The 17,785-nt window shown below is 38.1% G+C and overlaps 1 protein-coding gene across 1 annotated transcript; it reads left to right on the forward strand.

The window, feature by feature from the left end:
• The first annotated feature begins 5,449 nt into the window (after positions 1-5,449).
• Positions 5,450-16,187, forward strand: LOC115928549 (putative carbonic anhydrase 3). The gene is made up of 8 exons (XM_030995851.1): positions 5,450-6,174; positions 11,073-11,117; positions 11,912-12,268; positions 13,004-13,149; positions 13,473-13,562; positions 13,805-13,868; positions 14,496-14,656; positions 15,159-16,187. The coding sequence occupies exons 1-8, from the start codon at positions 6,057-6,059 to the stop codon at positions 15,294-15,296; spliced, it is 1,119 nt and encodes a 372-aa protein (XP_030851711.1). The 5' UTR covers positions 5,450-6,056; the 3' UTR covers positions 15,297-16,187.
• Positions 16,188-17,785: the final 1,598 nt, after the last annotated feature.

The raw sequence follows: 17,785 nt of genomic DNA on the forward strand, positions 1-17,785 counted from the left end.
TTTTTAAATCAATAACGAAACCTTTAATTTTCAATGAATAAAAATAATAACTGAGATGATAGAAATTATATTAGGTGAAAAATAAATAACAGGGGCACAATTGTAACAAAATTCATTTATAAATACTACACTATAGCAGTTGACAAATCTATTTCATTTATGAGAAACCTTCACCCCAGAAAAGCACTAACTTATTCATGCAATTTACGTTCTGGCAATTATAGTACAAAGGATAACAGCAGGTGAATGAAATGCTTCATCACCACACGCGGCTGGGAAAGAAGCATCCATAAATTTGAATACATTTACTTGATAAACGACTTCGCATAGTACGTCACATTATCAAGAAAATGGCGGTGCCCATGTCGTGCTGAGAAACTGTACTTTATTTTTGCTTTATACCTCTCTTATACACTTTGATGGGGAATCTTGTAGATTTATGGGCAATAATATAATAAATCTCTCAGAATAAGTAAAGTTATTACTTGGGGTTCGGTTTCCTTTAATGAACGATTAAAAAAAAAAACTAGGACTCGTTGACAAAGACCATTACATTTTTGTGTATTGCATATAATCATGATTAATCAATAATATTTGTAGGTACTGCAGTGAAAAACGATGCCCCGGGCTCAGCTCCGATCACAGCTAGAGAACTCCTCAACGAATTTGTCGACGAACATTTCATCGATCAGGCGAGTGATTGGAAAAGCGATGCGTTAGGAATTCAAACAGAAACTCCGCCCTCTACCGAGCAGCCGGACAAGGCAAAGAAGCGCAAAAAGAAGAAGAGGAACAAGAAGGTAAAATTATATTTTAAATAAAACAAAGAAAATTAGCGATTGAAGGAAAAATGTATACAAATCAAAATATCTACAATCAAAATTTATTATCGTATGATTAATCATTAGGCTTTTGACCTTTTGACGCGGCTAAAGCACTGCGCTTTCTTATCATTTTAAAGACGAGATGAATTGGGTTCTAGGACAATTAACCCCGAGGACACCCCCCCCCCCGAGGACAATTACCCCCGGGATATTACCCCCGAAAACAATAAACCCCCGGAAAATTATCACCACCCGAGAACAGTTACCCCCCCCCCCCCCATTTTTTATTTGATTAAACCAACTTATTATCAGGGTGGACTGCCCCTTTAATGAACAGGGGGTAATTTTCGGGGGGGGGGGGATGGATAATTTTCCTCGGGCGTTGTTGTCTTTGGTTGTCCTGGGGGGGGGGGGGTGTCATAGGGGGTTATTTTCAGGGGTGGGGGTTAACTAATTAATCATGTTCGGATTAAATAATGGGCTATTGAAGCTGCCTTAACTTTATTTTTCGAAAGTCTTTGCAATGCAATCGTGTTCGATATTGAAAAATACGAAAGTTCATTTCGAAATGATTCATTCTTCATAACCTCTTTGTTTCCTTTACTCTTTATTCTTATCATATTTTTGTCCAGTCCCCGAGTGACCAGCGCCGGTCGGTTTTACGACATCACAAGAATCCTTTTCTCGTCGACGATGACGCAATAATTAGGGTCTATGATAATAACGTCGAAGGGGACGACGAACAGGAATCGTCGCCTAGCGATCACGACGTAAGCGGCCTTTCGATAAATCAACTAATAATACATTCAACTACTACTACTATAATAGTCCAATACTTCCCGTATATTTAAAAAAAAAAATCTTAATATCAACTAAAGGATGCATATTCATTAAATATCACCATAGTTATGTTCCGACATCTTCCACTTGAACATTTGGAATAAAAGGAATTTGCGTATTCGGTGCACAAATTCGTGTTAAAATATCAAACGTATTGGTACGTAGTAATTGTCATATAGTAGTAGGAGTAGTAGTAGTAGTAGTAGTTGTAGCAGACGCCTACGCGGCGGGGGTGTTTGGGGGTTGAACTCCCCCTCAATAATTTTTATGTGTGTGATTTTTGAAAGAAAAAATGAAAAAAAAAAATCCAGGCCCCCCCCCCCCCCGCCTATTCAGCGGCTGGCTGATTTTTTTGGACCAAAACAAAAAAAGGACTCTAAAAGAAGTATTAAAGGTACTAGTAGAAGAAGTAGTGGTAGGAGAAGAGTAGTGTAGAAGTAGTATAAATATTGAAGAGGTTCGGTTTAGGGTCAACCCTCTATCATAACGTATGCTCATTTGATTTCCCCTATTCTCTTTTTAATTTCCATCGCCTAAAAGGTGAAAAGGAAAAGATCTCGTGAGCGGAAAAAGACTGAGCGAAGCTGTACTCGTAGAGGTCGAGAACAATCATCGTCATCAACAGATGAGGAAGAAAAGTTTATGAAAACCCTCCCGCCTCCGGCTCCGAAACACGAACCACAAACCAATCCACAACTTCAAGCGAATACCAGAATACGCAACATCCCCCAAGAATGCCGAAAGAGGGCGGCAGCGCTGAGGACGCATTCGCCGACCGACTATATGTTGCACGGATTTTCCAACGCTTCGATGCGCGTCTTCGAGTTTGCAACAGGTGCGTGCGCGAACGCGGAATGCGCGTATCCTACGAGAACACGCACCAAGTCTTGCAACCGGAACTCACCGGGCATGACGTCACAACTTCCACCACTATTAGCTCGAGGAATCATGAATGTTGGCTGTGTTCAACCCACGTCTCGTCACCTAGTGGCTGATGATGACCCCGCACGAGGTCATTCACGCAATCGCAACTCCCAACACTATTGACTGTAAATCGTGATGGCGAGCATGCGCAATGGGGTGGAAATCTTAAGTGCGTTGATATGACTTCATTGACGTCATAACGAAGTTCATGCACAGTTACTTTAAGAATTGAATACGTGTCTAAGCTATCTGTCAATCTTTATGAAGATGTAATCGCTTTTCAGTGAATTAATATTACATGAAGGATTATTAAAACCTATTTTCTTATCGAGATGAATGGTGGATTAAGAGGTTTTCACACGGCTTAGTGAACAGTACTAATGAGGGTCTGATAACAAAGATACAGGTATAAAGTAGCACGCCCCTTTGACCACAGAGTAGTGTCATATCAAAACATCTACCATCGATCCAAAGGTTTAATTTTACACCGAGATATTTTTCTCATCTCTTTCTTTCTTTTTCTCTCTGTCTCTCTCTTTCTCTCTGATTCTCTCTCTCTCTCTCTCTTTCTCTCTCTCTCTCTCTCTCTCTCTCTCTCTCTCGGTGATATGATCGTAACAGAATGAAAGGTTATGGAAGGTTCAACCATGTGTAATAAAAATTTTCACAAGATTTCAGTGACATTATACTTTATTGATGAGATTGATAAAAATTTAGCCATGCCAAATCATCTTTAAATTACAACGAAATGATTTAAACTCTCCAGAAGTCGTTTTTCTTTAATCAACTTTGTTTCTTGTACATGTGTGTCTACCCTCCAAGAGCATACCGAGTTCTAGAAAGAGTTGGGGAAAACTACGTTAATAAAGTTGACCTATCGAAATACAGACTGTAATAGATGTGAATTAAAATATTCATTTTGTTTCTGTATGCCTCAAATATAAAGCTAACCTCCAGGGCTAACCTGCTATACCTTTGAGCTAAAGCCCCCCCCCCCCGAAAATTCTACATTACCATTGTTCGACAATCGTCGCCTAACCTTCGGTCAGCCTGATGGACTATTTGTAATATATCTGTTACATAGTTTCAAACTACATTTTCGCTACAAATTAATGAGTGTAACAAAAGAAATGTTGGAAGTTGATATTCGCCGCCCGACCCCTCCTCCCCCGACCCCCACTGCATGGCTTATTTGTGTCCGCATGCCAAGAAGATACTGCTTAACTCATCGGAAGTCATTCATACGTTGATAGTTTCCTATGCATTATCTCACTGACTGATCAGGAGCTTCATCTGAACGTGTGATCATGAGAGAGAGAGAGAGAGAGAGAGAGAGAGAGAGAGAGAGTGAGAGATAGAGAGAGAGAGAGTGTGTGTGTGTGAGAGAGAGAGAGAGAGTGAGAGAGAGAGAGAGAGAGAGAGAGCGAGAGAGAGAGAGAGGGAGAGAGAGAGAGAGAGGGAGGGGGGGGGGGGGGGGGAGAGAAAGTGAAAGAGAGAGAGAGAAAGAGAGGAAAGTGACAGAGAGAGAGGGAGAGAGAGTATGTGTTGGTATGTGTGAGTGAGAGAGTGTGTGTGTTTGTGTGTTTATGTGCGTGTGTGTTAAGTGAGAGAGAGAGAGAGAGGGAGTATGACTTGTGTTCGGGTGTGTTTGTGTGTGTGCGTGCGTGCGCATGTGAGTGAGAGAGAGAGGGAGAGGGAGAGGGAGAGTATGTGTATGCGTGTGTGTGTGCGTGTGAGTGAGAGATAGAGTTAGAGAAAGAGATCAAGAGATCAAGATAATATAAGAATTGGAGATTGTATCCTTGCCCCCCTCCCCCCCCCCCCCCCCCTCTCTCTCTACCGTAGAAGCATTCTAAGTAAAATGTACTATTGGGCGGGTACAGGGTTCAAGTTTCAGAGAGGGCGAGGACACCAGTCCTAAACCATCCACAAAGCGTAGTTACTTATGAGCTGATCTCCATTGTTTGTAAGCACTTTCAGGGAAATCTTCAGGAAAATCATAAGCCCGACCCTCAAATCCTCATCCCGATTTTCCCCCTCCTTATTCCGATGAATCAGAGTGAGTAAAGCCTGCCATTGAAGACGATGAGTGCCAATAAATCCAAGATCGGGACATCTTACATTGTGTCAGTCAAAAGCCTATTCGGGAACCAAGGGGCGGATCTAGGTTTTAAAAGGGGTACAATTTGGGGGAAAAATACACATTCAAGGGGCAATTCTTTATTTCGCGTACTCAAGGTATGCCGATCTAGGAACAAACGTGATACCTGCAGTGTGTTGAAATAACAAATAAGTATTATTAATGAAAATATATAACAGAGTACAACGGTAAATTTCAGAACGTTGAATATTGCTATTTGAACTTTGGATCAACTCAAAAGCAAGGCCTCAGTCTGTTGCCAGTGGTAATTTGATCAAAATTTAGGATGCACTTATCTTAAAGATATATCTCTTTTCCCTCTCTTTTTCTCCTCTTTTGGTTTCTTTGATCTTTCTCACTCATTTTACAGCTTTTTGATTGTTATTTACCCTCCCCCCCCCCTCTCTCTCTCTCTCATTTATTCTTACTCCCCTCTCTCTCCCTCTCTCTCTCTCTCTCTCTCTCTCTCTCATTTCTTATTCATTTCCCAGCTCCCTTTCTTGTCTCCTATTAAACACATTCATCAAGGTTTCAACATCGGAATCATGATATTCTCATGAAGTTTGCAAACAATTTAAAAGTTTCTTTTGATCCCGAACAGTCTCTGACGTCATGACTTTTTTCGTTCGGCTAATATCGAAGATGCAGCTGTCGCGAGCGCATCCGATTCTCAATGACGTTTTTTTTCACATTGTTCCATTCCGAAGGCGGCAAAAACGTTTTGCGCGCTATACAAGGCACAAACTTACACCGCTGTACTTGCTTAAACAGTGTTTTAGCTATCGCTACTACTAGTGTCACATAGTTATGATTATAAAAAGTGTCAATCTTGCGGATGTTGTTTTTGTTGTTCGGACTCAGATCAGATCAGCTATGTTTCTTTTCAACGTTTGATATCAAAACCTGTTATTGTTAGTCATACCCTGGACGACAACAGAAGCTGTTGACTGTCTTTCTTTGTGTTGTGCCAGTGGATATACTATGTTTGATCAATATTCATCGACATCTTTCGCGATTAACTACATGTTTCTCAAGTTGAAGAACCATAATCCGTCGATTAAGAAATAATCATTAAAAATTCATCGAAAATAGCAATTAGACGTTTAAGATAATCATCTTATTTTCAAACTTGCGTGATTCACCTCACGTGAGCACTTTGAATAACTTAACCTCTAAATGCAACAGCTTTAAGAGGCTTATGCAGGATTTGCTTTGACTCATTTCGTTAACCTTTGATCGGTGTTCCGATATTGATTGATCGGTACATTGATGCTGTCGTCTGCTCGTATTCCCGTTTTGTTGGCGCGTAAAAGAGAGTGTACAGAAGAATGTTAACGACATTGAAGTACACATTTATCCTGATGGTGGTCCTACTCGAATCGCAGGACATCACGGCTTTGCCTCGTCTCCTTGCGGGAAATAACCTAGACGATGACAGCGACGAAGGTGAGAAAGTTTAATCATCCACATTATTTTATCGAAAGATAATTGATAAGTTAAAAAATTTACGACCCCGTGCTAATATTCATTGAAAGATTTGTCTGCGATATTTGTAATGTATTTTTAAAGTAGAAAAAAATAACTTGATTCGAAAAATTGTTAAAGGTGAAAACAAAAACAGCAACCGACAACATTTTAAATGTTGTGAGTAAGCACTGTGCTAGTGCTTCTACGAATCACTTCTAAGACTTGGTTCTTTTGGATGGTTTAGCTCCATCTACGCACGTAATAATGTTTTCTAGAGTTAATTAGCCATTAATTCGTCATTGCACGAACGGAGGAATGAAGTAATCTATGACAAATGTGCACAACACATTACATGTTACTGTCCCATGTTCTTTTTAGCGCAATGTAGATCTAAACTTATTAATTCATCAGTTTCCGTCAAAATTGATGAGTTTACTTTCACGACATCTACTTGCTATAAATTGAGGCAAAACGAGCATAAAGAAGCAATTAATTTATATTCTTTTATTTTGAATTTAATGAAACCGCTACCCCTTACTGTTTTTGTAACGATTATTGATACAAGGTTTACTATAAACCAATCAATGTGGTCTTTTTTATTTGATGTATTATCATTATCATTATTATCATAATTGGTAGTAATAGTATTAGTAGTAGTAATAGGTAGTAGTAGTAGTAGTATCATATCTTTTCTATATGCAGTGCAAGTTTAAATAATCATTTAAATGCATTTGTCGAGTAGCTTAGCTTATGACAAAAATATTAATTTAATCTAGAAACAATTCTATGAAGCTCCTTAAGCTGCGAACAATGTAAAGCTTATACAGGATCAGTTGTACTGTGTATGATTTTATTAATCAGTAATTATTTGAGATTATCACGGATTATCTCTTTGCAATGTACCTCATTCACGACTCACGCGGCAATCGGATCACAATCGCTATGCCCTTGCCAGCATTGTTGAAGATCTTACAATGAAGCGATCTAAAACCAAGGTCTCGCGAGCTCTGTTCCAAATATCAACCTCTGACAATTGATATGAAACATACAGTAGAAGTGATGACGAATACAGGCTTCAACAATGCTGCATAGAGAATGTACCCCTTTCAACTCTGGCATGATCGAAGTAAAATGTAACACGGAGGAAGGGTGAAAGTAATCCAGATGGGGCCATCTTAAAGGGACTAGGTAACATTGTTCAGATGAGAGTAAATGGTGCTAAGGTAGTGACTTCAATGCTAGATGTAAAATTAAAGATAATCTGAAAGTTTGAGTGAAGACAGACCATTAGTAACGATAACAAATGGGAAAAACTTATCTGATCGATTCCTTAATTCTCCCAACTATTATTACAATTAAATTACATTTTAGGTGAATGTAAATCGTCCCAAAGCTTCTAATTGGCTCTATATACCATTCCAGATGTATAAGTGTTGATAGATTTTTAAAAGCCTCTCTTATGTCTTATTTTCATGGAAAAACGGTTGGGGAAAATTCAAAAATGGTGGAGAGAATTTATTGTTAGAAGGTGTTGACTATAGGGACGCCTTTAAAAGAAAACCATAAATATCTTTGTGGTTTGAGAATTTGTTCAGGATTTATAGCACGCTAGAGGGTTACAGTAGAAGGAATATAATAAGTAACATTTTATACACAAATTATACAGTTTTTTTCATCAACCTTCAACAATGTTACCTAGTCACTTTAAGATAATGCACGGTCATACAAGGGTTCTCCATACATTCACGATGGGCAGGTCAGAACTATTTCTGAAATTTGGTTGTAGGCCATTGTGTATTGACTCAAACATAATTATCAATGGCCTGTCCAGGAGTGTTGCAGCATTACAACAACAAAAAACGCTTTATTTTTTGTTTCTCATTAAGTTTGATCTAATTATTTGGCCTAATATCGTTTCTTTTTCGTTGTTCTGCTTCTTCAAATTAGACGAGATAGCATATAGTTAAAGTTAATCATGATGGGTTACTTGCGAGCGAGCGAAGCGAGGAGGCAAAACTTTGGGACTATTATTTTATATCAATATCAGCTGGGTCATTAAGTAACATTTAAACTTTGTTATGATAACAAACTTTAACAAATATTTTTGACGTGCAACAGCAAACTATGCAAAGGGGGATTAAACTTGAGACAGATGCCGATGCAAGGGGTTCATTGAAGTTTCAATCCAGAAATAGAAGATATTGGTGAACTGGCCAGTTTCTGAAAAAAAAATATCCTAAAGCGTGTGCATTGTTGCACAACATGCATTGATCTAATGAGGTCACGCTAATCAAATTGGCTTAAAAACTTAAATTGATTGATAAACGCTGTTAAAACTAATCAAACAAGAAAAACAATGACAAAATATCTTAAATCACAACTCATGAGGCGCGGCTGGCCGGAAAATATCATAAAATATAATTGACAGCAGTGTTTTGTTGACAGCTGGCCATTAAAAATATAAATGGGCTAATTATGCAATTAACACATAAACTGTTTTAACACGGATAGATCCATGCACGGTGCTGTGTGATATTTTGAAATCTTAATTAGATATGGCAGTAATGCGTGAAAACTGGAAACGGAATGGCAAACAAGAGTATACCTTATGTAACAACAATGACTTCATGAACATCAACAGCAACGGTAAAAAAAAAAATTGTCATAAAAAACAAGGCAACAATAACAGCGAAAAGAAGAAAAAAAATGAAAAAAAAAAAATCACATAGGCCTGTTTATCAGGATTATTGGTTTCGCCTTTTAACGATTAGAAAAGAAGTCGTGTATCATAGTCCGATCATAGTAAACATCATGCTCCGCTAATCTTAGAGGCCTGACCAGGGGGTGTTTCACAGAGATCCTAAAAGTTTGACTTAAACATTATGGAGAGCCATGTGTAGCCTTAAAACAGAATATATTTAAAAGCAAAAATTCAAGTGTTTTAGACTTTTCTTAAATACCACATCAAGAACATGAAATCTCCTCGATACTAGAAAATATGAATGATTTGAATCAACATTTTATAGTAGGAATATAAATCACACTTATCTGTATATCCAGGGGCGGATTATTTTTTATTTTTTTAGAAGGGGGCTAGGGTAGGGGCACATGCATCCGACCTCTACTCCTTTTACATCCCAATGTGACATGCCTTAAGTACACAAGAAAAAAGTGCCCCAAATTGTTTCACTTTTTGAGCCCATCTTTCAAGTTTGCACCCTGCACTTACAAGATCTTTTTGCTATAATCAGTCATAGTTTCTTTGAACTTTACCCCCTTTTTGTCGTTGTTTTTATTTTTAGTATAGAGTACTGAATTCGCCCGTGTTATACGTTCACTTGCCCCCCCCCCCTCCTATATAGCCTACATTGTATATCAAAAACTCAATCAAGATTGCTTTTTTTTACTAACACAATTAGAACCAAGAAAGGATTAAACATTATACCGTACAATATTTTTCCTATATTCAATAATTTCTGACTTGTAGAAATGGAACGCATGATAACAATGTTTGTTTTTCTCCTTCGGTATTTTAAACGCAGGCTACTCATGCAGCGGTCAGCCAAGAAGCAGATTCAAGCCGAACCGGAAACAACTGATAGAGATTATTATCAGGGTCGGGATCAACGAAAGGGGGCACATTTCACTTCGTAGGGGAAAGGAGTTCACTCAAAGGGATTTAATGGATTTAAAAATATGAATAGATAACAATCTAGGACAATGCTCTTTTATCACCCAAGAAGTGCATCTCGGACACATATTGTTTTAGGGGGGAAATTCTATTCTTAAAATATTTTCTTTCAAGCCAGGATTAGAACAATGTAGTAAATCTCGGACACATTATATTCTTTTCGAGAAAAGCATTGTTCTTAAAATATTTAATTTCATTGGACACATTTTTTGGAGAAAAGGAATACTCTTCAGCTACATGTATTTGCTTTCAATGATTTTCGGAAGCGAAAATACAAGTTCTTTGTTTTTTCTTCTGAGGAAGTATATCTCGAACACGCGAAGGTTTTGGAGGAAATATTTCGGGAAGTTCTTCATAAAATCCTTGTTGCGGTTAGAAGCACATTAGAGGCAGATTAACATTTATTATGTGGGTAACCCAAATGTTTTTGCAGTGGCTTACCATGTAGAACATTGGGCAGAACCACGGTACCTACTATTTCGATTGCAGGTTTCCCAAATCCAGGCGCGGATCCAGGATTTCTTAGGGGAGGAGGCCCAACTTTTTTTTGTTTTGCTCCCGAAAATTTGAAAATCGCGCCGGCCGAAAAGTCGCTCAGTGGGGGGGGGGGGGGGGGGGGGGGGGGGGGGGGGGGGGGGGGGGGGGGGGGGGGGGGGGTGTTTGTTTTTTGGAGTCCCAAAAAAATCGCAACGACTCAGCCAGCCGAAAAGTCGCTCAGTGGGGGGGGGGGGGGGGGGGGGGGGTAGTGAGCACAATTTTTTTTTGGTCCTCGAAAATTTTAAAATTTGCACCCCCCCTTGAGCGCCATGGAGGGGGGGGGGGGGCCCAACCCCCCAAAAAGGTAAAAATCGCGTGATTTTGCATGATTTTTTCTCAAGGGGGGGGGGGGGGGGGCCCGGGCCCCCGGGTCCCCACCCCTGGATCCGCCACTGCCCAAATCAATGAAATAAGTAGTAGTTTTAGGGTATTATTAGGGTTTTGATGGTATTACGTATCAAATGATTTACCAAATGATTTAGATCATGTATAAACGTTTTTAGTTATTCCTTTTGAAAATCACACTTCGTAAACGAAACAACTTTTCTAGTCAATGGAATATCACTCCCAATATTTTCCCGATGAATAAACTTTATCACGATAACATTAAATCACAATATTTTGTTTTCCTTTCATTCTTATTATTCAGAGAACTCCAGACCAGTGATACCATGGAACTACAGAGCAGACAAAGGTAAATTATACCCCCAAAAAGCATCTCTTTTTGTCGAAGATTTCACAATAAAATAAACAAATTCTGTTTATTTTGGCTTTAGTGTCTATATATTACAGCGAATATGAATTGTATACCTCATTAAGTTTGAATACAATGTTAAAACTGAATTTAGATGTCAGTTTGAAGAACCTGAAAACTCAAAATTAATGTTCTGAGTAAAATTTATGACATATAATTTTGATATTGACTACAACCCAGATATTTCTAACGCTTTAAAAATAATAAAAACATTTAGGAAATATCACTCTCAATTTTTCAATGGATAGATATATTTTGAAAACAGGTTAAAACGTCTCATTATACAAGACTGCATAAGGTCTGTTGACTCTCCTTTGATTACAACTTAGTACTTGCTATTGAGGAAAGAAAATGAGGCCAGTAATATAGGCTGCCAAATATTATGATGAAAGGCCTCAGCCTCCGTCTGTTAGTGTGAGTCACATAGTCATTTACAGTCAGACGATAAGTCTGTATGCTAATGAGCCAAGATGCAAGATTCATCCACATCCTCTCGTAGCTAAATCTCGGATACTGTCAAATCTCGTTGACAGTGAGATTTTTCTTTATGGAAGAAAAAGACCCTACTTTATCATCCATTGAATTATTTGAACGTTTCAATGATAAGAGCAAAGGTCACAATTTGATATTCTACGCTTCATTTTAATAACGGATTGGAAAATAAGTAACATTTTTAGGAGCAAATATCGAGTGACTTAGATATTAATCAAATTGGCAATTGGATATCACCCCAGGTCCCCACAAATGGGGGCAGATGTTCCCCTACCAGTGTGCCGGGTCGATGCAGTCCCCCATCGCTATACAGACCATCAACACAAAGAGGAAAGAGTGGGCCCCTCTGGAGCTAAATGGGTACGGCGATACCGACGGAAAAAGGATGACTCTCACGAACCTCGGAACTACAGGTGGGTTAATTGTTGGCAGTGATGCGATCCATGAAGCTGATGAAGGGACGGTGGTGGATGATGATATTGATAATGGTGGTGATGTTGATAAGGACTATGGCGACGAATGTTATTATGTTCATGCTGATGGTGATGATGATGGCGACGATGATGGTTATAATGATGACGGTGATGTTGATGATGACGGTAATGATAACGGTGATTGTGATGATTATGAAGATGATGGCAATGAATAATAATTTATTTCTTGTGATGTTTATGGTGGTGATGATGATAATAACGATATTGGTGATGATGATAATAACGATGTTGGTGATGGTGATGATGATGGTGGTGATGATGATGATAAGTATTATGGCGACGAATGTTATTAAGTTGATGCTGATGGTGATGGTGATGATGACGATGATGATGGTTATGATGATGATGACGATAATGATGGTGATGTTGATGACGACGGTAATGATTACGGTGATTGTGATGATTATGAAACTGATGGCAATGAATGAATGATTTATTTCTGCTTAAATTCTTTAAATTTCTTTAGCAATGCTAATGTTGGTAATCATCATCTAATTAGTGGTAGTCATGATCATAAATATTTATCGTACTTATCATTGTGATGATGGTGATGCTAATGATAAAAATGATGAATATAATGTTGATGTTTTGTTTCTCTTATGAGAAAGGCACATCAAACTCTTATTTATTTAGATTTTATTACTGGATGACCCTTTTTGGATCCGCCACTGTAACAGCATCAGCAATCAAATCAATGAATTTAATTTCATTTCAGATGGTGATATACAGTTGTAATTAACAATAACAAACATAAAAATAATCAAATGATAAATTCATAAAATGTATTTCCATTTAAAGAGTGATTATTAAAGAAATTACAATTTTAATCTCTTTCTCAAGTGGAGCTTATGTTGGAGGGCAACTATACGATCCGTGGAGGAGGACTTGGGGGCACCTATGTAGCTGACCAAGTGCACTTCCACTGGGGTTTCTCCAACGAGCAGGGATCCGAACATGTCCTGGACCGCAGAAAATATCCCGCAGAGGTAAACTCGCATGCCTGGTCGGATAAGATCATTTCGAAAGCAATTACTTTGTATCCAGTGAAAAAGGCGTTACATGAATTATTATTATGATATGTATTCTACAGCTATCAATAATTATACAGATCCACAACAACGTTATTCAATGAGAATGTCGACCTTGGCAAATTTATTTTGTCTTTTAAAGAAGTTTTTTTTTCAGATGCTATCCACCCGCTTCGAAAATGTATATAATTATTATTCCTTTGATAATATTTGTCTGTAAACATGTGTTGGATGTATTTTGATTAATATTCCTTCACTATTTTGACTTTCGTTTTGAATAGATGCATATTGTTCACCACGAGCAGTCGTTAATAGGAGATAGTATCTTTCACACACCAGGCGGGGTAGCAGCAATCGGTGTCTTCATCGAGGTCAGTACCGACAGTGGTGATTTCTTTAACAGTTTTTAATAGTTTTCCATGATTCATGTATCCAAAAAGTTCTAAATTTCTCAATAGTTGTCAAAATTTCGTTCGATCTGTTTGACTGTTATCTTGTTATGAAATCATTAACCCACCTGCTTTTTAATCCTTAACAATTTTGAATGCATCGATCACGTCGCCATCGGAAATCATTCTGTAATTACTTCATTTTGTATTGTTTTCCCTCGAAGATCGGTGAGAAGAACGATGCTTTTGAAAAACTAGTGAAACACTTAAAAGAAATCAAATTTAAAGGTAAAGTATATTTTGTATATGTTATTCTTTTTACACATTTAGACCGATTTGAACGATTTAAACAAATTTGATGGTATCATTGTTACAGTCATAAGTTATAGGTACTATGTCCCTTTTGCAGGCCAAAAAAATGAAAAGGTTAAATTCCAACGGCATTTGAAAGATAATACTAATTTAGAACTACCCTTAAGAAAGGTGGGGCTTGGAAATGTCTTCAAGTGGGAAAATAACGACTATTAGTTGTCAAATCAACTTAGGAGCTATAGAGCCAATAAATAATAGTCTTGAGTTTAAATTTCACAGATAGGACAAACATGACATATTCATAATTCCTGCAAAGTTCTACAGAATTTGAGGTGGGCTGCAAAAGGGACATAGAACCTTTAAGGGAATGTTTGACCATCACCATTCAATATTTTCTTCGGCAAAAAAAAACACAACTTTACTTCCTCAAATGTAAAATAAGACTTTATTGCTTTTACTTATTTCATATACATTTATCGTTTTAGGCTCATTCGCTATTAGCTATACATGAAATGGCTTAAATGCCAGACATCTTACAATAATGTGTAGTCGGTTCATTATTTAAACATCATTTGTATTAATCTTTTTTTCACAAAACTTAAGACGAATCACAACTTGTGACCGAACCTATTCGACTCACCGAGCTATTCCCTAAGAATCGAAGCCAGTTCTACCGTTACATCGGCTCCTTAACCACGCCCCCATGCTATGAGGTAGTCACGTGGACAGTCTTAAAACAACCAATCACAATATCTCGGGAACAGGTAAGAGAGGGCGCGCTCTAAAATGATGACAATTCAAAGTTAAATGAATTTTATGATCGCTATGACGATGAAATGTGTTAATCGGGCAACAACAAAAATGGTTGATTTTAATCCGCGAGCTCCATTTGACAAAGGGTATAATTGCTGAACCGATAACGAATCAGGGGCGGATCGAGGATTTTCTATATTTCTCTTTCGGACTACCTATTTCTGTGTTTCTGACTCTCTCCCCATCTCTCTATCAATTTCTCTCTAGGCCATAGATATATTATATCTGTCTCTTTTCTCTCCTCCCTCTCTCTGTTGTTAGAAATTAGGAGGGAGCTAGCTATAGGAAAGTTCATACAATTTGTTTCTTTTCGCGCGCGGGTCATCTGATGGGAGGGAGGGAATTGACAACTGCTCCTGTGCCCCCTTCCCGTATTTAATTACAAAAATAACCCCTTGTTATCTCTGTCTCTAGTCTCATCCCTCACATCTTTGTTTTCCCCTCTTCTTCCAGATGTCTGCATTGCGTGGTGTTTTTGAGACAACCCGCCACGCCTATGTTTACCGTACTGAGACACCCATACTGCTGCAGAACAACTTCAGACCTGCGCAAAGCATCAACGGTCGCGACGTTTACCGGTGCGGATTCTGAGGGAAGGCCGTCGATGGACTCGATTGCGTTTCTCTGCAATAGTTCACAAAACGACGTAGTACAAAAACACACTTTGAAATGAATAGGTAAAACTTACCTATTTCAACAGATGAGGGATTACGGAGCTAGCGCCTGGACGTGTTATTTTCCGCCATAGTAATCAGCATTGTCACCATGTTATAGCAACGTTCTTGATTGTAGGTTTCATTATGACGCCTATGCCGTCACAAAGAAAGCAATTTGTATTGTCAATAAAAATTATACTCGGAATATGCCATTGTCACGTTCGCACATGACTGTATTTCAATCAGTGATACACAAGGTTATTGAAATTTGTATTTTGCTCTGGAAGTTATACAAAAATACCCTCCAACTTTATTTAGTAACTCAAATATGCTTAATCCAGGTCAAAACAAACCATACATACATTTTTAAATCTAAATAATTATTCCCTCCTTCAGATGCAATGTATCCAACATCAGCTCTGAAATCCTTCATTCTATTGATAGAAGAGGGTTAAATTTAGTTTATCATAATAACCCAACAACTGGACTCGCTCAGTTATGATCATAATTATCAAGAAAATTATGTTAACAACAAATAATACATTACGTCTTTACCTGTTTGACATGAGATAATAGAAAAACTCGCTATGTATTTGTATGTATATTATGCTGAAATTTACTATCTGTGTGTTGATACTTGATAGCACAGATGTCGAGCAAACCTAGCTATAGCATACTCCTTCTCTGTTAGGACTTTTGTTTTTGTCGTGGTGATTACTCAATATGTGTTGTACATTTACATCCTGTACATAGTTTGTTTGTGTCAAACGTCTTGTTGTTGTTCTCTCTCTCTCTCTCTCTCTCTCTCTCTTTCTCTCTCTCTCTCTTTCTCTCTCTCTCTCTTTCTCTCTTTCTCTCTCTTTCTCTCTCTCTCTCTCCCCCCTCTCTCTCTCATTTCGTAATGTAACCAAATTTAATGCACAAATCTTTGTTATGTCCCTCGTTACAAATTATTTCATTCACTTGTTATGAATAATTGTAGTTTTATCATCAGAAAGTGAATAGAATACATTCCGTGTTGTTAGGTAGGACTGACCATAGTGTTTGCCCTACCTAGCATCAACTAATGTTTGCAATAGGCCATTTTCGTAATGAAACCAAATTTAATGCAATAGGTCTTTGTGAAGTGCCTCAATACAAACTATTTCATTCACCTGATACGAATAATAGTATTTCAATAGACAGAACCCTAACTGCATACATTAGTTGTTGCCAGGTTGGACAAACATTATGGCTTGACCTACCTAGCAACTTTTAATATATGCAGTTGCATTCTGACTATTGAAATACAATTATTTCTATCAGGTGAATGAAATAATTTGTATTGAGGCACTTCACAAAGACCTATGCATTAAATTTGGTTACTTTACGAAAATGGCCTATTCGCTTTGCAATTCTCACTATTGAAATACAATTATTCGTAACAGGTAAATGAAATAATTTGTAACATACACTTAACAAATGTTTGTGCATTAAGTCTTGATTACATATTACAAAAACTTTTTGCTCCCGGTTTTTTTTCTCCATCAAAAGTAGAGGGTTGGGTTTAAGGTTAGGGTTGCAACTGGGTTTCGGTTAGGGTTGCAACTGGGTTTCGGTTAGGTTTAGGATTAGGTTTAGAGTTTAATCTGACCCAATTAAGTTAAGAATTCAGTTAGCGTAGGATATTGACCTTGGGGCACAATTGTGGTCGGGTATGTGTTGAACAAGGTTCTAGGACACCTTCTTCCCTGGACATCCACCCCAGATAACCACACCCAGCCAACTACCCCCTAGGGCAACCATCCTCTAGGACGACTACCACCGGGACAACTACCCCCTTCGACAACCATCCTCTAGGACGACTACCTCCTGGACAACTATCCTAGGGGGTAGTTGTCCGGGGGTAGTTGTCCAGGGAATAGTTGTCCTGGGGGTAGTCGTCCTAGAGGGTGGTTGCCCTAGGGGGTAGTTGGCTGGGGGTGGTAATCCAGGGTGAATGTCCATGGGGTAGTCGGTGTCCGGATACGGTTGAACAACCTCAATATTTCTGGCTGTACATTCATTTAACCCGTCATCTTTTGTACATCTTTCTATCAGTTTCCAACAGTTTCGCTAATGAAAATATCTTGTCGTTTAAAAGAAAAAAAATGTACAGCCTTGTAATCGCTTTAAAATTTGTTTAATTATGATGTGATGTAATAAAGGTAGTCATCGTTCAAACTAGAATCGAGCCGATTATTAGTTTGTATTTATATTTTTTGTATTCATGAGGAAATTTGATTTACATGGAAAATGATAATCAAATCAATTTATCAAGAAAGAATGGAGATAAAGGGAGAGAGATAAAGAATAGAAATGAGAGAGGGAGAAAAAGAGAAAGCAACAGATAAATGTACATACATGTAGGTATAGAAATTCATGGAAAGAGAAAGAAAAAGAAAG

Source organism: Strongylocentrotus purpuratus, unplaced genomic scaffold (genome assembly GCF_000002235.5).
Source record: "Strongylocentrotus purpuratus isolate Spur 01 unplaced genomic scaffold, Spur_5.0 spur5_scaffold_3, whole genome shotgun sequence".
Lineage (NCBI taxonomy): Eukaryota > Metazoa > Echinodermata > Echinoidea > Camarodonta > Strongylocentrotidae > Strongylocentrotus > Strongylocentrotus purpuratus.